This window comes from Lepisma saccharinum, chromosome 26 (genome assembly GCF_977018435.1).
Source record: "Lepisma saccharinum chromosome 26, izLepSacc3.1, whole genome shotgun sequence".
Lineage (NCBI taxonomy): Eukaryota > Metazoa > Arthropoda > Insecta > Zygentoma > Lepismatidae > Lepisma > Lepisma saccharinum.
This window is the reverse complement of record NC_139254.1, coordinates 25,499,532-25,520,443: the sequence shown is the minus strand read 5'-3', so window position 1 is coordinate 25,520,443 and position 20,912 is coordinate 25,499,532. Positions and strand designations below refer to the sequence as shown.

General features: G+C 37.1%; 2 protein-coding genes across 5 annotated transcripts in view; one reads left to right on the top strand and one right to left on the bottom strand.

Moving 5' to 3' along the window:
- Positions 1–15,770, bottom strand: part of LOC145979847 (mitogen-activated protein kinase p38a-like) — a 78,674-nt gene extending 62,904 nt beyond the window's left edge. For all 3 annotated transcript variants that reach the window (XM_083112882.1, XM_083112884.1, XM_083112883.1), the window contains exons 1-2: positions 15,509–15,770; positions 387–516 (exon numbers count right to left, since the gene is read on the bottom strand). In XM_083112882.1, coding sequence (XP_082969008.1) covers positions 387–516; positions 15,509–15,615 — 237 coding nt within the window. In that variant the 5' untranslated portion in view covers positions 15,616–15,770. The remainder of the gene's footprint in view (positions 1–386; positions 517–15,508) is intronic.
- A 436-nt stretch (positions 15,771–16,206) lies between these two features.
- Spf45 (splicing factor 45) overlaps positions 16,207–20,912 on the top strand; it is a 43,828-nt gene continuing 39,122 nt past the window's right edge. The window contains exon 1 of one of the 2 annotated variants that reach the window (XM_083112767.1): positions 16,207–16,471. The gene's annotated coding sequence lies outside the window, so the exon portion shown is untranslated. The remainder of the gene's footprint in view (positions 16,472–20,912) is intronic. The other variant, XM_083112766.1, reaches the window with a different exon arrangement.

Below are 20,912 nucleotides of genomic sequence, written 5' to 3'. Positions count from 1 at the left end.
TAAATTTAAGCTTCGAATCTAATTTTACCTTTTTTTGAGCACCCCATTTCTTTCAACAACTTTCCAGCCCTGAACTCAATATTAATTTTCTAGGTCGAGTGGAATTTCCAATTCTTGAAAGCTTCACCTAACTTGTCAGGCTTGCAATATCTCACCATGAAACCTTTCTGAGTTCCAGCAAATCAATGTGAAAAAAAATGAATTAAATTATTAAATGTCTTGCTCTTTGGAACCTTCTCAAAAATCCACCTGACATCCCATGCTGCTGAGCTTGAATGATTAGAAAGCACTTTACAAGATTATGCTTCATTGTAGTACCCTTTCACAGTAGCTACCCAGTTATTAATTAAATAATAATGAAACAAACAAGTTCAGAGGTTACTTACATTTTCATGATTCATGTGTTTTAACATCCGGAGTTCTCTGTAAGTGCGTTTTGCATGGATTGCTGACTGGAAAGGTCGAGCAAGCTTCTTAATGGCAACTTTCATTCCGGTTCTGGTATCTTGTGCTGAGCTGAAAAAACATAATCAGTGTATTGTAACTCTTTTCAGAACTGTCTGTGTTACCACATTCACTAATAATAATTTGTAAAAATAATAAATAAATAAATAAACAACATATAGTGGTTGTTGTATAAAGTTTTGACCCTTAAATATTGTCCTTTTTCAAGAAACAGTAGAAAATTCTTCAGGTAAAATTGCATGGTTTACAAAATTATAATATTCTAATTAAAAAAGTAGAACTAATAAGCAGACTATCCCACAATGACCAACAACAGAGGACTGAAACATTTCCAGTAAAGTATTAGTCAGCAGGCAAACACGTTGAGAGCAATGACAGATTATCATGAGCTTTATAACTGTTGACAGATACCTGTGGATGCCTGCCTGAGTTCGGACAGGGTTTCGAACTCACCTTGTCATATACAATATTTAATTTTTGTTATTAAGAGTCACTCTTCTGCCAATTTTGGTTAAAGGCGACGATGAGGATGAGTGATGATATGATGAAATTGATAAAGGGACACTCACAAAAAACCTGGTATCTCAGGTGTCAGTATAAGAACTCTGCCTTGAAGGTCACAGGCATATACAATATGAACCACCCCGTACAACCACTATAATATCTGTATATTATACAAGGGTTGGATAAAAAGTAATGGCAACACTGCTGTAACGTGAAAGGGGTGAGTCACAGCACCACAAGCGTTTCGTGGATGATAAGGGAATGTCAGACGAGGAAGTGTAGTGAGTGGGAACGATTTTATGTTATTCAGTCAAAAACAGCAGTGCTCTGAAGCAGAGGACGAGAGTGGAAGTACCCTAACAATAGGTTTAGGCAAGAAGTACAACGTCTCCCAGGCAGACGGTCAACGCAGCCTACTACTGCACCTTCTTGCAACACCACCTTCATCCCGCATTAAGAAGAAGCGACATAACGTTCTGGCATGGTCTCCCATCATTCTGCATGACAATGCAAGGTGTCACACTGCGAACACTGTGACGGCGCTCCTGCATAACTGGCAGTGGGTGGCACTGGAACATCCGCCTTATTCACCGGTATGAGACAGTATGATTAAGACCTTCTTGCCAAAATGAAGGAACCACTGCACGGGAAGCACTACTACACACGCAAAGCCATGATACATGCTATAGGGCGGTCACTGAGGGACATCGACAGAGATAAATGTGCTGACGGTGTACGACACTTTCCATACGTGTGGTAGAAGGTCGTAGAGATGGGAGCAATTACATTGAAGAAATGTAACACGTGCTACTCTGCCAGTCAAGTACCAATTATACCAGTGTTGCCATTACTTTTTATCCACCCCTTGTATATATTTTGTAATTTTTATAAAAAAAAACTTTACATTCCTCTGTACTTTAGCACATAAAACACATAATATTGGTACCCTTAACCCTCTGTACCCATCAAAAAAGTGAAATATTTTGCATGGTTTATAAAGATCTTGTTGTTTAAGAACGTTTTCAGTTGATTTTACCTCTCAGAAATGTGTTATTGTGAAGTAAAGTACATTTGTTACCTTAGCATACTGCGAAGCAGAACAGCCCGAAGGTTTCGCGCAAGTGAATATAGCACTCAAAACGACTTTCCACAACAGCAGTTAAAATTTTACGTAGTTAGGTTAGGATTGGTACTGCTAGTTATTTTTGGCATGTTCTTTCACTATTTTAGTATACATACAAACCGTTTTTACTAACAAAAAGCAGCAAAAATACTTCGAAAGTGCAGCTTTTAACTTACATGTGCCATTCATTGGTATCAAATATCTGCGTTATTTGTGCTTTCCTAATGCTGGAACCACTTTTACATTACATAAAACATTGAAATCTGTCGATTTTTGATGTAATTCTCGAGGGGGTACAGTGGGTAAATGGTCCCCGTTTTTCATTGTTTTTAGTTCAAGGAGGTGTGATACAGTTGCAGCTGATAGCAATTTTTCATACGTTCTTTTCCTATTTGAGTGTGGATACAACCGGGTTTTACTAATACAAAGTGAAGAAAGTACTCAGATATGGCAGGTTTTTACTTAGGCTGGCCATACTTTGGTCCATCCAGCATCAATAGGGCCAATGCTAGAAGTGAAATTCCAGAAATTATTTTTTACTCCAGAAGTATCAGTCTAATTCCAATGAAACTTTGCAGGGTTGTAGGAATGTACCACCGCTACATACTACATTTATTTTAATTCATTTTAGTCTATTGACTGGGGGGGTATGTTATTTTTTTAAATTTAACTTTCTTCTTCCTTTAACACTAATTATTGGAAGGCATAGTGTATAAATTTGACCTGCTAAAAGCCCAGTCTTTAAGAAATAAAACAAAACCAATTTCATCTGTCTACAACAATTAGTTCTCGAGCTGGCTTCAACGAGAATGCATGCGCATGAGAGGTCCGGCGTCTAAAAGTTCAAACAAAATTCAACATAACTTTCGTGGGTTAACAGCCCCAAAATATCTAGGTGAAATATCCAGATGGAAATACATGGTCATGTGACATCAAAATGGACAAGATATCTCACGAGAAACATTTTGGGATGCATAAATTTATTGTAGTTTTATGCAGCTTGAACCCAAATGTTTTTCACTGCAGTGGGCTAGGATTCAATAGATGATTATATTAACCATCCCCCAGTTCTTGAATCAATAGATAATGGTGTTAAGTGTCCCCCCCCCCACCTTCCCCGAATCAAGTTTTGACACCAGGGATCACAGGTTCAAATCCCAGCCTGTGCATGGGTGTCCCTTCATCAATTACATCATATCATATCACTCATCATCATATTTGTGATTAACGAAAAGTGGCAGAGAAGCGATGCTAAATAACAAAAATCAAATCAAATTGAATCAGTAGATGAAGATGTTGACTGACCCCCATTTCTTGAATCAACAGATGATTAGCTAAATGTCCCACCTTTCTTGAAACAGCATAATCAACTTCAATTAGGACTAAGAATGATGAATTAAGGTTCTCCATGCAAAACTTGTAATTTCATATCGGTTAAAGGTATTTGTAAATTGTAACTATCCTATTTAGCATTACCTTTCTGCAGAAGCATGCGGTAAAGGAAGGCAGAGCAAGCACAGCTTGCATTGTTTTTTAAAAACAATTTTGATATCTTAAGTTCATGTTTTTCAATGCCTTTATACAGACTTTTCAATTCCCCTATTGTATTGGCTGCAAACATCAAACGGCTGCAGACTTCACGAAGCACGGCAACGTGGCACAGCTGATCAGTGTTGGAAGGAAGAGGACAGCTGCCTTTCTCCCTGCTTTTCGAGTGACTTATGCAGTTCTTACATGGTCACTGTCCTTCCTCATTCACGAAAAAAAGATCAAACAAAAGCAATCCCCAGCCCACTCTTTGGCAAGAGTGTTGGAAAGACCTCGTCCACGCTGGCCACAAGTGTTGCTAACTTCCAGAATTTTCTAAGCATCTGCAGCACCACCTAACTCGGTACGATTTATCTATGTGTCATATTCAACATTAATGAACAAATTAGCTTATGAAACTAGTCAATGAGTACCGGTCGTATGGTATTTATAACAAAATAAAATCACCAGAAAATACTTGGACATATCAGTCATGTGATCAGTAACTCCGAAATATAGAGGGTTTGTAACACTAGGGCGAGGAAGAGGGTGCATTTGGAAGAGTGGGAGCTGTGGATACCTGTTTTCTTTACTGTGGCCATCGTCCTTTGTTATTCTGTTCTTTTGTGTGGTGTTTTTGTCAACACCAGGGTTGACAAACAAGACAAGCCATCGATTTGGAGTGGTGAAGGTAAGGACTCGATTATGGATCTTCTTTGAAAACCATTCAGTTAACGAACTTGTACCGAAAAGTTGGAGGTGGTGAAACATAGTCCTGAACTATGTATAACCTAAACAACTAAGAAAAATAGGCAATTAAAAAAATGTGCACTTTATGCAGAGAAAGGCTAATTGGGACTCGGCCTACAGTTTAAAGTGGAATCCGAACCATTCGACCGAATATTAAAACCGTGGGCTCCTTCATAACAAGGCAACGACATTACGTATTGTCTGGTTATGTAGGAGCAATGTTATTAATAAATAATTTTGTATGAATATGGAGCTAAAGAGGCCACAATGACTTCGGTAATTTCCATAATGCAGTGCAAAAACATGAACATTCCGAAAGTCACACTCGTCCAGTGTCGTACAAAAGGGAGATTGGTGGGGGTCATAACCCCTCTTTTGGCATAGTATTCCTAAAAGAAGGCTAACAGCGGGAAATATATGACAAAATACACATTGCAGGGGCTGGGTTAGCAGGGGAAGCAACAGCCCCCTCTACAATTCCAGACCCTCCTGTGTGTATACCAGTGAATTATAAATCCACACCCAACACCCGCTCCCCAAAAGATTTCCTCAATGCACAATTTTTTGGTAATTTTAGTTCCAAATTTATCTTTACACCATTACAGCCCCCTATATTACATTTGAAAATGTTATAATTAGCCAAAATGTAAAACTCAAACTTGACCCATCACTTGCTTATCACGAAAATTCACGGGACGCCCCTGCCTATCTGCCAGTTACTTAACATCCTCATGCTATTCATGATGAATGAACGATGAAATTGATGAAAGTTAAGAACAAGAATAACCATGTCCAGGTCGAAACTTGATCCCAGAAACACAATGGTAAGATCAAAACTCAACCACTTAACATGCAAAAAAAAAAGGTCTGATAATATGGCGGCTTACAAGGTAGACGTGGTGTCTCGTGCTCTTAGTTTTCAACATCTTTACAAGATAGTAAATGTTCTTGTGCAATGAAAAATGGAATTTTATGCAATATCTGTGAAAAACGGTATCATTTTTCAAAATGATCTAATGTGAATGAGGACAATATACAAGAAAATGTGTGTGCATGTATGACTTGCATAAACAATCAGAAAATGGTGACAAAAGAAAGTGCACAATGTGATGATTATAATATTCAGAAAGAAGACTTTGAAAGTATAATTAAAAATCTTACGGAGGAATTAGAGTCTTTACGAACAATAAATCAAATCCTCCAAAAACAATTAGAGGGCAAAGGTGTAGAATCCGAGGACCTTTACCGGTATAGTTCTAGTAAAGACTGGCCAACTCTACCAGGTATGCCAAATTTTAATGTAAACAATACATGGACATCTGTAATAAAAAACAAGAAAAGATCTAAGAGCCCCATTAAGGAAAATGCCGTCAACATCCAATCATGAAACAGTTTCGAGGTTCTGCAAGATGTGTCCATCGTACATGAAGAAACAAACACTTTAAAGTGCAAGGCAGACTCTTATAGCATTTCCATTGGTAGAAAGTCTTTGAAGAACACAAGTTACAAGGGGGAAATATGCCTGCATACTGATAGTCAAGGAAGGAATGTAGCTGCGCAACTACAAAAACAAGTATGTAACTCAATATTCAGTATGGTGAAACCTGGTGCAACTTTCAAGGATGCCACAATGGAGGTGTCTCAAGAAAACAAACAATTATGCTCAAGAGATCCCGTGGTTTTCGTAGCAGGAACAAATGACATTGCTGGAAATGAAGCAAGTGTGTTTAATAGGATTTTGAGGAGACGATTACAACTTCTCCTGCACACAAATGCTCTTCTGTTCACAGTGCCTCACCGGTATGATCTCCTACCTTGGTCATGTGTAAATAAAGAAATAGATCGTGTGAATCAAGAAATTTAGAAACTTAGCAAATATTTCAAAAATATAAGTGTTGTCAACATAAGTTTGATAGGCAGAAGGTTTTACACTAGCCACGGACTTCACCTTAATAGTCTAGGTAAGAAATATGTCTGTTATGAAATACAGAAGGTAAGCAATAAAATATTTGCAAATATGTACAAAGAAATAATACCAATCAACTGGTGTCAACAGGGAAACTCTCTTGTAAACCTGACTCCATAACAAAAACTGCTTCAGTGTGGAGCCAGGTCAAACAATCGAATCTAACGAAACCACTTCAATATAACCTTTACAAAGTAGTACGTTTCAATAGTAATAGTGGTAAAAAGAAACTTCACAGCCTGAAAGTGCAACTAATTGAGTATTTTTTCACATTAATCTACAATATATTAGAAATAAATTACCGGAATTGGAACTTTTTTTGAATGAGTTTCCTTGTCATATTTTTTTCCGTTAATGAACATTGGTTGGTTAACGATGAAATAGATATCCACATCCCTTCAAATTACAAGCTAGCTATTATTTTTTCTAGAAAGTCTTTGATCCATGGAGGTGTTGGTATTTATGTACAACTCGATTTTAATAACGAGGGGTTTGGAAATACTGACAGGGGGTTACAAATGAAAGCAATGGGAATTGTGCTTCGTGAGATATTTCTCTTGAAAAATACATGATTTTGTGGTCCAATACATTCCACGATGAAAGAAAATACCTCGACGAACGTTGGAAACCTTAGAGAAACTCATTTCCGTAAGTAGTTTCTTCTGTAAAAATGAAGAAAGTGTCTCCGATATACGAAACTGTTGCCAGAAACCTTTTATTGTAAAGACATAAAATGTTAGAAGACAACAAGTCTGAACAACTACGTAGCCTAATGAAAAAAATGAAAAGTTACGAGTAAATGGGTTTGTTTAGGCATGAAAACACTGAAATAAAGTAAAGTAAGACAATATGACTCTTAAACAGAAATTTTTTATTTTGAAAACGTAAACCCATACAATGATATCTCTTTTAAAACACCTCTTTTTTAGAGGAAACTTACAAAAAACTTTGTTTCTTGATAATTGGATTTGTTGCACACCATGTCTAAAATGTCTAAAGTGAACCATGATGCATGACGTTCCTCCATTGTTGCTCACCAGGGCAAAGTTTCCATGTTTCTGGAAAACGTGAAAGCAACTGTTCCTAGGTTTCAATTTTTTATTAGTTCCGTTTTGCGACCACATGGGAATTATTGCACTCAGAGTGAACCATTATGATCCCAAAATAACATAGCATTTTTTTCCAGGTGGTTTTCAAGATTAGTTCAGTAAGTATTTGGTCTAGGAATTAATTCGTGCACCTGGACAAGAGATGGCGTAACGAGCGTATCGTCCCACAGTTCCGTATATCCACACATCCGTTGAAAACTCCAGTCAGCGTGCATTGTTCGTAGTATAGGGCAGTTGATTGACGAGTCAACAACAGCATTTTGTAGTCAACTGAACATGGCGCAGTTCGTGCCAGATAAAGTGTTTTTGCGGGGTGTTCTGTTTAATTACTTTAACATGCAGAAAAGTGCTACCAAAAGTCATCGAATTTTGGTGGAAGTGTATGGTGACCATGCGCTAGCTGAGCGAATGTGTCAGAAGTGGTTTGCACGGTTTAGAAGTGGTGATTTCGGCCTGGAAGACCAAGAGCGACCTGGACAGCCAAAAAAATTTGAAGATGAAGAATTGAGAGCATTGCTCGATCAGGATTCGTGTCAAACGCAGGAAGAACTTGCAAAAGCATTAGGCGTTGACAGTTTCCAAACGCCTCAAAGCCATGGGAATGATTCAAAAGATGTCACATTGGGTTCCACATGAATTGAAAGACAGAGACGTTGAAAGACGAAAAACCATTTGCAAATTGCTGCTTCAAAGACAGAAAAGAGAGGGGTTTTTGCATTGCATTGTTACTGGCGATGAGAAGTGGATCCATTATGAGAACCCGAAATGAAAAAAGGCCTGGGTGAAGCCAGGTCCATCACAACCGAAACGAGATATTCACTGTGCAAAGGTTATGCTGTGCATATGGTGGGATACGAAAGGTGTGGTGTACTATGAGCTGCTGCAACCAGGTGAAACTATTAATGGAGAACGTTATCGATGACAATTAATGCGTTTGAAGCAAGCTCTGGCCAGGAAACGACCAGAATGGGAGAACAGACATGATAAACTTATTTTTCAACATGATAACGCTCGCCCACATGTCGCAAAAACGGTCAAAACCTATTTAGAAAATGTCAGATGGGAAGGTTTACCCCACCCTCCGTATTCACCAGACGTTGCTCCTTCGGACTACTACTTGTTCGATTGCATGAATAACGATTTGATTGGACAGCGGTTCACTTCTTCAGAAGATAACGAAAAATGGGTCTCTGACTGGATCGCTTCAAAGGATGAGGACTTCTTTCGCCACGGAATTCATAACTTGCCTGACAGATGGGCGAAAGTGGTGGCTCGCGATGGACAATATTTTTCTTAAGGTATTTATGTATTTTGTGTTTGAACTACAGCTTCAATGTGTGCGTAACAACTGCACAAATTAATTCCTAGACCAAATATAAAACAGGATAACATTTTAGAACACAGTGTTCAGAATAACCCCACTTGTTCAGAATAGCACCACATTATGGTACATCACTTATGTATTGAAGGAGTATTCGAAGTTACCGGCACTGTATTTAACAGTTTGAAAGTGGTGGTCATATCCATATACTGCATATCTAATTCAGATATAAATATGTTTTTGTTAAAATTTGAAAAAACTTACAAAGTCCATTAACTCTGTACCTTCAGTACATTAATTGTTTACATTATAAGTATGAATGTTTTATTTTTTTTAATCTTTTTTTCTACTGCAACAATGATGTTCAAGAAGTGTAAAGTGTCAATTGTAATATTTTTTTTGTTATTTTTAAGGGTTTGTTGTAAGAACGGCCCACGAGGCCGAAACACGCCCTCTCAATAAAGACAATATTATTATTATTTTATATTATTATTGATAAGTACAAACAATTTGATGTTGTTTACATGGGGAATATAAACATAAATGTTCTAATCGATAATGCTGTAAAGAAATCCTTTTGTGATACTCTTAGGTCTTATGATTATTGTTATGTTAATGATCAAGAAACTAGAATGAAATCTTGCATTGATAATGTGATCACTAATGTAAACAGAAATAAGATATCCTGTGAAACTATTGAACCCTGTTCATCAGACCACAGTGGTCTGTGGGTTATTTTACCCATTTTAATTGATACCACACCTCCCACCACAAAAACTACGAGTTTTAGATTGCTTTCAAACTAATATAAGAAACCTTAGAGATAGCCTTAATGAAATAAATTTATATGAATTAAGTACTTGTAATAATTTGACTGAAGCATGGAACAAATTTACACATACAATTGTCAATATTTATAATGAGTGCTGTCAAATAAAATATAGAACTATCAGCACTGGTACGAAGAAAATGAGAACACATCTAACATGGTTCACTCCTAAATTAGCGAACTTTAGAGCTATTATGCTCAGACTACATGATAACGCCAAAAATGGTGATCATCAATGCTCGAAAATTTTTCTTTAAAGCTAGGCAACAGCTCTACGTTGTATTAAAGGAGTACATGATATGAAGTCATGTAGGGAAATCTTTAAAGAATACCGTATTATGACAGTGCCCTCTATAAATATTTGTCATAGTTTAATGTCCATAAAGGAAAACCTCCCCAGTTTTAGGTTGCGATCTAACGTACATGACTATAATACAAGGCACAATCTGAATATAGAAATGTCGTACTCTAGATTATGCAAGACTCAGCAAAATTTTAAACTTAATGGAATGAAATTATTAAATTTGCTACCAGCTTCTATACGTAATTTAGAAAACAAGCAGTTTGCTAAACACACTAAAAATATATTAGTACGATATTGTATATATAGTGTCATGGAATTGAAGAACACTTCCGTCGTGGCCTGTAAAATGTCTACTGATAATGCATCACACAGCTGTAAAATGGGTTTATAGACATGGATTGTATTGCAATCAAATATAGAAGTACTATTTTCAATTACATTCGCTGTAAATAAAAACAGGTTGTCTAATTTGCAATTTGTATTGTTGAATGTGTAATATTTTAATATGTATTTTTAATTTTATTTTCTTTTGTATTTTTTTATATTAACATTTCTATACTTATTATGACGAAGTCTATTGCAATCATGTTGTCTAATGACCAATAAAATATTCTATTCTACTAAAGCACAAAAAATCACAAATTTATTTCATCTATTATCTCTGAAACAAGTGATTATCTTTTATGTAATATCCATGTAAATTTCGCTGTTGAATCTGCATTTTTATGACTAAGTTCATATTGATACTGTGATCACAATTTTATATGCTGTGTATTATCATCTTAAATTGGGTGCTTCAAAGGAATGCATTCACAGATTCTTTCTTATGCTAATGGCACGGGGGAAGGGGAGAAGACAGTCGCAGGTGACAGCCAAGAGTGTTAATACATGCAACTGTGCCAAATGGGAATTCTGCCAAAAGAACAGAAAAGTTACACTCTTGTGTTGGCATGCTTGAGTTTTCAAATTCAATTTTTGGCTGGATGCATAGAAATTTACAATAGTACTACGTGAGAAACATAATACAACCCCATCTGATAAGTGGTGGAACATAATACATTATTATGAATAGTACAGGGAGGTTATTTCAGTCGTTCACCGCCAGCGTCACGGCCGTTCGGCGGACTCTTCATGCAACAGGTCCCGGCAAATTGCGTTCAGGAAGTCCGTAACAGAAACCGCTTTTGTAATGTTTCCACTTTTCACAATTACAGTTACAATTACAATTGAAATAAGCACGTACCTTGTCGCAAGGATGCTGTGTGTGTGTGGAAAAGGTGTCCTCCCAAATACAAATATTTCTGGCATCTTATTTCTGACAGAAAATCTTAGATTAGACATCGTTACTTTATCGTCAGTTGTCGCGACAGCGCCGGCAGCTTATCGGGGTTTGGATGAGTTGTCAGCCGCGAGAGGGCGATTCATACTGCACGTGTCGGCAGTGATGCCAACCGTAGGGACATGTCCCTAAGCATAGGGACTTTTCACTAAATTTCGCCCGCGTAGGAACGTAGGGACAGATTTTGCCAAATGAGGGAAAACGTAGGTACTTTTTTCAATCTTAGTAAATGACATTTTATGAATTAGTTTATCTGGATACTTTAGCGAAGAGGAGAAAAAAGAACTAACTAACAAATCTCCATCAGAATTTTGGAACATGTTATCGGTTACCAAAAACTTTCAAGGCAAGTTCCTTTTTGAAAACATTTCCACTCTCGCGAAAATAGTGCTAACATTGCCACATTCTAAAGCGGAAACGGAAAGAATATTTTCAATGTTAAGTGATACAAAAACAAAAAAGGGAAATAAAATGGGACCATAATTGTTAAAGACTGCAGGAAATACAGCATCACCAACCAACATCTATCTCTGCACAGCAGCAGCATGTATGACTTCAAATAACATAATCAACAGTAAACGACTCAACGTTATTCATTAGGGGTGTGCGGGATCCTTTACTTTAAAAAGTCGTTAATTCTCGACGTTTTCTGCCTTGAAAGTTTCTGGAACTTATCGAAAATTGTAAGTTTTTATTCTAGAAATGCAAAAACAATCACTTAAAGTGAAAATGACTTGTAAAATTCGAGATTTCCAGTGCTTCGGGAAATTTCGAACATTTCCCGTCCCGAAAATTTTCCCACTTGGTCGGGAAATTGCAAATTTTTCAGTCCCGAATGTCGGGATTTAAAAAAATTACCGTCCCGATCCCGTCCCGACCCAAAAAATTCTGTCCCGCACACCCCTATTATTCATTAAGGCAAGAATTTACAATACCGGACCCTTCTGTAATTTCTATGCTACGTCTTATACTCACGAAATAATTATTCGTGATGATTTATCTCAAGTTAACATGTTGGGGTGAGGGGGAAAAAATGTTAATTAACGTGTAGAAGTTGTAAAATAAGCATTTCAATTCTCGCAATGATTCTCCGTATACAAGTATGGTAGCCATATTTGTTGATATGAACAAATTACAATTAGTTACGCTGTCTACAGCGTTGCCACACTGTTGGATTTCATACTTGGAGAGCATGGATTGTGTAAGAATAGCGGAAGAGAACAGTAAAAAAGTTGTTAATGTTATACAGATTGTTAGGTGGAGTGTGCAGGAGGGCTAATTAATAAACTTATTCATTTCAGTATATTGCCCAAAGAACGTGCTTACATGTGACAGCGACAATCACGATGTAGAAGAACTGATTTGATTACAGGTAAATTTGGCAACATTACATCAATCATAAAATTGCAGGATACTAAAATGGCGTCTTCGATGATGTTCAAGTGCTACGAAAAAAATATTTTTTATCGGTTCGTAATCACAATTACCGCAAAACCATTCAGGAATAGCCCCACTGAGCATTCTCGGTAAGGTTAGGTTAAGTTAGGTTAGGCAAGGCAAACATAGTTAAAATTTGGGCTCGAAAAACGGGTAGCCCAACAAACCATTGACGGATAGCCCCACGAACCATTCAGGTACAAAAAAGGTAAAGTGTTCCCCTGTGCATAGCACCACGCCATGAAGGCGTATAGGGGGTGTGAGGGTAACGCCCCACACTTTCTTGATCCGGTCGTGAGTGGGGGTGATGTGATCAGCATCACGCCCCTGACCGCCTTTACCCCCCAGGGTTTCCCCCAGGTACCCATGTTATTCGATGCTGGGTAGGCGCCGGGGCCGCTTCCAGGTACGGTTAGGTTAAGTTAGGATAGGCAAATGTAAATTCGCTCCTTCATTAATTGTGGAAGCACCGAGCAGAAAGATTTGGTAAGTAAATGTGTATATTTTATCTTCTGTTTTGCATGCTCATGAGGTGATAATTTTTTTAGTCGCTTTACTTGGCGTAGGGACATTTGGTCAGTTGTAGGGACATTTTGACTACGTCTGTAGGGACATTGCCGAAAAATGGTTAGCAACACTGTCGGCTACCAGACGTCAGTGTACGTTCATGTTCACTTCTGTTTGCTTATACTGTGTTATTGTAATGTGCTACTCATGGCCAGTGCTTTATTGTGTGTTAATTGTTATTCATTCATTAGTTATGTCGTTAAACAAATATAGTCTTGAACAGAGAGTTTTTATGTACGATAATTACGTGAAAACGAATTCTTGCAGAAAAGTGGTCAGGGAATTACGATAGACAGGATCTCTTGAACCTAAGAAACGTGTTGTATTGCTGTTAAAGGAGGTCATTTTCAACATCTCTTATAACACAGGAGGTTAGTGATCATCATTATTATTACTTTTAAATATCATTTTACGCTTTCGGTTTGCTTTATGCGCCGGGATGCTGTCTTCCCTTTCTGACAACTGACGATAAAGTAACGATGTCTAATCTAAGATTTTCTGTCAGAAATAAGATGCCAGAAATATTTGTATTTGGGAGGACACCTTTTCCACACACACACAGCATCCTTGCGACAAGGTACGTGCTTATTTCAATTGTAATTGTAACTGTAATTGTGAAAAGTGGAAACATTACAAAACAAGCGGTTTCTGTTACGGACTTCCTGAACGCAATTTGCCGGGACCTGTTGCATGAAGAGTCCGCCGAACGGCCGTGACGCTGGCGGTGAACGACTGAAATAACCTCCCTGTACAAATAACATGGACAAGAACTACCCCAAACATCCCACTGATCATGCCTGGATAATTAACCAAATCATGACTGAATAACAGCTTTGTAAACAGTATAAGCATCTCTGCCAGAGCTTTGATATTTATGCACCATTGCGTGCTTATCCTGCCTTCTGCTTTCCTCTACATATATCATGTAGGTAACAGTTCATTATATCGGAGACACATTTCTTCATATTTACAGAAGAAACTACTTACGGAAATGAGTTTCTATAAGATTTCCAACGCTCGTCACAAGTATTTTCTTTCATCGTGGAATCTGTTTGACCACGAAATCATGTATTTTTCAAGAGAAATATCTCACCGACGCACGAGTGCCATTGCTTTCACTACATAAACCAGACGCTGCATACTTTTGATGACGAAACCCCCTGTAAGTGTTTCCAACCACTTTTTTTAACTATGCTTGCCTAACCTAACCTTATCCGAAATGGTTTGTGGGGCTATCCGTCAGCTACCCATGCAAAATGTACAATTTGCACACGTGACGAACACAATAGTAGGTATTTTTCGATAAAGAAGGTTGGAAATACTGCATACCTACAATTGTAGTCAACCTGTACCTGCCATATTGAGTGTTACGGAAGCTAAAAAAAGGAATAACAAAAACTACTCTCTATGTGAAAAATTGTGTTTGTTTTCATGTAAAAAGCATAATGGCACCTTGAACTATGTTCCGGAGTTACCATCATGTGTATTTGGTGAAAGAGTTCAAATTCTCATGTAATTTTAACAAATTACTTGCAGCACAATCCATTTAAGCTATTGTCATACAAAGTTAGACAGATAGTCATTACTAAATGTTTGTATTGTGTAAATTCTCTGAGACATCTATCTCTCAGTAATATATTTTCAGTAAAATTCTCAAAATAAAACTGTAAAATTACTATAGTAATTTGACTTTAGGTATGGTACTGAATTTCCAATAACTATTTGTAATGAATGCATTTAGCAAGTGTGTGTTGAATAACTATAGAAGTGCTGAAGAGAAAAATATTTTTTGTCTGAAAAGTGCCTATGTGAACTCAACAACTATATTTACCTTTCATGCCTTTTATGAAACCCCAACCCCATATCATCATAAAAACTTCCCTGACAAAAAACAACTGAAACCACCCATTCAATGACCTGACAAAAACAAACTGCATGACCTTCCATTACAGTGCAATAATTCAAGTTCACCTGAATTAACTCATGTTCAACTGAATTGAAAGTTCGATATACTTTCATTCGCTACAGACAAACAGGATTTCTTGTCATTATAATGTAGATATACGAAATGTTTGTAAACAGTACATATTCTCTTGCTTGCAAATGTTATAGCAAAACAGCAGTCTAGCTTTTTAATCCAAACGAAAACAAGCGTCAGCAATCTTTCATCAAAGTATTTCGACCATACAAATTATATTTACGTTTATACGTTTAAAACTGCATGGTTTAAAGGTTGGTGACCTTCACCAATTACTTATTCAACTTACCAAACTTGACCATACGCTCCCGAACCAACAGGAGACAACATTTGATACCTTTCTGGGACTTCCCATTCTGTTCTATTCAAGTCAACTTTATAAAATCCGGGCTTCATTGTTCTTGTCTTGTCTCGGAGACACTTTATAACACGCTTACACACAAAATCATAAATTCAGACAACAAAAACATTTACATCAATAATATGCGTTCTGCGTCAAAATAACAATAAAGTATTTATGCACTTCCTCCACACTGTACTCCAGAACCACAGATTCACAGGCACAGACTATTATCTATTCTTCGCAAGTAGTTCTGTATGAAGTAGATGCGCACTTTTGACAGCATCTGATAATATATCGAATTAAAATTAACTCTAGCCAGTGGAGATACACAGTGAAAGAAGTCTGTAAAAGAATATTAATATCAAATCAAGCAAGCAACCACAAATTATTTGATATGGCATGAATATTTTTTTCTTTTCCTAGAATTATTTAACCACAGGAGTCTTCACATCTGGGTAGTTCGCAATGAATGATTCAAATTGTCAAGCTTCGGAGTGACTTCCGTGGTAACTAATTTAACTTAAAAAGCAAACGTTATAGAAATTATAGAAAATACCACATGTATAAAATTAGTTTCAATTGTAATAATACTAAAATAAAATAAAACTTTCGTCTGATCAATGGAAATATATCATAGTTTATTAGTGATATTACCATACTGGACAAATTAAATTCATGGACAATTTTTGGGGAAAGGTTCTTTGATTTCGGCGTAAATCTGTGGAATTTGGTTGTGATGTAAATTTGTTGACTGGTGTTAAGTGTGTGTTGAATTTGTGATTTAATTGTATACGAACAGATTGGGGAAAGTAGCCTATTAATTCTCTCAAGATATAATTTCATAACTTGACATGAAACTTTAACCGTGCGTCAAAATACTATTTTACCTTCGTTATTTAGCAAAAAAAGGTAAATAAATAGGCCGGTTCCTCTATTTCTTTTAATGTTGTGTACCTTTTTTCATTACGTAATTTTACTATTTTGCATGCATATAACGGTAAAACTATCAAAGCCGGGAATCCTCTGTAACTCGTTTATTCTGTAATTGTTTACGTTCGTACTTACTTATTCTGCATTGGGAAAGATTGTTTAACAAGTAATTTCGCTTTTTTTTAACGAAATTAGTCTCTATTGTCGACATATCGAGTAATTATTGTTCGTTCTTTTCTCGCTTCCTGAACACGCAAAATGGGGGCAAATCTTGACTAGCGTTGTGCTTCAAACGGCAAAGCAGTGTTTCAACCTTCTTAACAGAAAAATTACCGCATAGCCCCAAAAACCATTCACGAAAGCCCCACGCTCCATCACGGTAAGGTTAGGTTAGGTTGCTTTAGGTTGGGCAATATAGTGAAAAAACTGTGTGTTTGGAAACACTTATTGGGGATTACGTCGTCAGATGCTCGCAACATCCGGTTCAAGTACATGGATGGAAATGCAAGCAATAGCTTTCGTGCATCGGCGGACATTATTATAGAAAAAACATGAATTAGCAGCCAAATACATTGAAAAATGCGAGAAAACACTTTTATGAACTTCCGAAATTCCACACAAACTCAATTCCATAAGAACTTCCTCCCGCAAATTTGAAGGAATCGGATTCCCGGCTTTGATAGTTTTACCGCATATAACAAGTGCAAAGTTCGTACATTTTTATGAAAATTTATTTGTAGATTTTTTCCTGGAGTGCACTGATCACCTATTGATTTTGTAGATTTTTAAACATTTTACTGTATATATGCCTGTATGCAAGGAATGGGCAGGAATATTTGTCTGGGTCCAAGTTTCGATTGTTTGATTGAAATCTAATGGTGGGAAGCTTGAATTTTTTACATGGTTCGATTTCTATTTATACCTGTTATAGAGCGACCACAAGCAAAAGAAACTTACGCCAAAATCCTTCGTGCACCTTCCCTTTGATCCTTTTTAACTCGGGCCATAAGAAAGCATGCTGCAATTTGCCCCTCCCCTTCACATGGGAGTACCATGCATAGGAGTCGCGGGTCTGCGCAGCCTGTTTCGCCTATGGTTCCACTATTACACACATTTAAGAGTCTTAGTGAATTATTTACTCTGTTTTTTTTTTTGTTTTTTTTCAGTTTTCCATATACACCTATATGATTCTTAGTTGTTGGCAACTATTAGTTTCTTGGATATGAATGCATGTGCATACTGTGCAAAGGAAAATTACGTTCTTAAATGTTTTGTTGTTAGGTGAGTCAGGTTTAGGGCTCTTAGCATTAATGAAGCAGCTCTAAATGCTTTTGTTGTAAAGTTAGGTGGGTTAGAGCTTTTAGCATTATGTCCTTAAAGGCTTTCAACACCTGATCAAATAGTATCTAGTCTCAAGCAAGAAACCCCGTTTGAGCATCGCACAAAAATCTATCGGAACTGCATGTCTGAGATGACCGTGCTCCAAGAACACTGCTCTCTGCAAAGCGCAGATGCTTGTGTAAGCAACTTTTCAAATCATAATTTCTTCTGTAAATAATACTTTGTTAAGTATATTTCTTCAATATTTGAACTTCCTTCCCCTTTGCATCTCATGTACGTAAAGTAAATTGCAGCAGCAGTACACAAACAAATAATAATCACATGTACGATTATACGGAAGGGAAACATCGTTCTCCAAAAAAAAAAGCTGTTCGTAATCACCAAGACACTGAAGTATGTGTTAACAGACATAATTAAAAATCTAACCATGTTGTGCCAATTTTGATGTTTTATGGGTACTGGTGTGATCTCACACAAACACTTTTCACTAGTTTGTTTCGACATTTTTAACATTCGTACTTACCAATTATGCATTGCGAAAGGTTCTTGAAGCTGAGATTTTGCTTCTGTAAAGAAAATAACTTCAATTTATCACATTAACAGTAATTATTGTTCTTGCTTTCTTCGCTTGCGTACCACAAGATGGCGGCCACATCTTGAATAGCGTGGTGAATCACAGTGGGTATGCAGTGTTTCCAACCTTCTTCATCGAAAAATACCTACTTTGGTGTTACCGATTTAGGATTTTTCCCATTCCATCAAGGTTAGGTTAGGCAAGCATAGTTAAAATTTTGTTCATAACACAATGCGATACAGCTTTTAAAAAAATCTTGCCAAACAACCGCATGGTTGGAAACACTTGAAGGGGGTTATGTCATGAAACGTATGCGACTGGAGAGCGTCGGAAATATACTTTTCTTGAAAGATACATGAATTTGCGGTCAAATATATTGCACGATGGAAACAAATACGTCCACGACCTTTAAACAATCTATAGAAAATCAATTCCGTAAGTAGTTTCTCCTGTAAAAATGAAGAAATTCATTTATGCGAGATCGCACCGTAACCGTTTTAGTAATATAAAATGTGTTTCAGGGTGTGGAAACCACAATTAACTGAGTTATTTGATCTCTAAGTATGGCCCACGTGAGAAAACGCCCTCCTATATCCGAGTGAGTTTTTTTTTTTTTTAAAGCCCAGTTGTGTGCACACACAAATAGGGGCACGTAAAAATGATAAATAAACACTTTCAGAAACTCTCTACATTGGAGGGAAGTGAGGTAGCAAGGACACTGTGCCGCCTATGATCAACATAGTTGTGTACTGGTGGCAAGATGGCAGACAGGAGCATGTGAACTTTAAGGCTATAATATTCAAATAGAGGGTGCGAAATCACTGCAGATTGGTGGGAGGGAAGGATCAGACAGACAGACACACACACCACTATATATATAATGTCATTAAATATGTGTCAATTTTTAAATAATCAAATTACATTATAAAATATGCAATATACTATATCAACCATCCTTTCATTTACAAATTGAAAATTTGAATATACTTCTAATGCTATGAACATGAATAATGATTTGCATGACTAAGAGGGGAGGAACAAAAATTAAGACATTAAAGAGGTAATAGTTCCCTACATTAAATTCACATCTACATGCTATTATGATGAGAAACTGAGAAGAAATAACAAATTGCTCGGTTCAATGATCTTAGAGATGAGGCTCTTGTTGACCATTCTGTGTGTATGATCTCGATATTAATCCAGTAAAGCAGAAGAACGGGAAAGCACAGTTCTTGTTTAAATGAGAGTCAACGTTCGTAGAAAGGTATGTTTCACAGCAATACATAGGTTGCTATTTATGTATCCGGAACTGGCAACACTAATGTTGCTAGGTAACATCTAATATATCCATCGTAAATTTGGACATTTCTATGGTATATGTGTACCCAGAACGTTGTGCTTAAGGATGCTATTTTTGTTTGTTACAGGGACTTGAAAATTTCATTGGAGGCCAAAAATGGAATTAACTCGAACATTTTCGAGCAATGATTTTCTACAACTTTCGACGTGGATTATCTCAACAACAGTTCATCAATCAACACACTTCAACTTTTTGCAATGAAACACCATCTAAAAGCACTGTATATCACTGGTTTAGTGAATTCAATCATGGGCGACGTTCGCTCACGGACGAATCTAAGAATACAGTCCAAAATCGGTTGTTGTGCCAGAAAACATTGATGCTGTGCGAGAACTGATAATGCAATATCATCATGTGACATATTGTGAGATTGAGGCATCCCTGGGCATTAGTATGACTAGCATACGTAAGATATTGCATGAACATTTAGCCGTGAAGAAGATTTGTTCGTGTTGGATCCCGCATGATTTGACAATCGTTCAAAAAAAGGCTTGTGTCGATTGGTGCAAACAAATACTCACAAAATACAATCGTGGTGCTTCAACAGCCGTGTATAACATCTACACAGGTGACGAATCTTGGATCTATGCAAATGAGCCCGAAAGCAAACAGCAGTCGACGGTGTTGGTGTTCCAAGATGAGCCAAACCCAACGAAAGTTGTTCGTGCAAGAAGCACTTCGAAGCAAATGGTCACCTGTTTTTTTTGCTTTTTTCAAAAAATGGACATGTGGCTACAGTGTCACTAGAGAATCGTAGAACCATCAATTCTGAATGGTACACAACCATTTGTTTACCAGAAGTCTTTGGGGAAATCAGAAAAACAACCAGCGACGCAGGATCATTCTTCACCATGACAATGCGAGTTGTCACACATCGGTCCAAACAACTCAGTATTTGACCAGTGAAAACATTGAATTGATGGGTCATCTGCCATATAGCCCTGATTTAGCACCCAATGATTTCTTTTTGTTCCCGTACGTGAAGATTAAGCTACGTAGTCAAAGCTTTTCGATGCCAGAAGAAGCGATTGATGTGTTCAAAATGCATGTTTTCCAGATACCTCAATCGGAATGGACAAAGTGCTATGAGAATTGGTTCAAACGTATGCAAAAGTTCATCGATCATCATGGAGAATATTATAAAA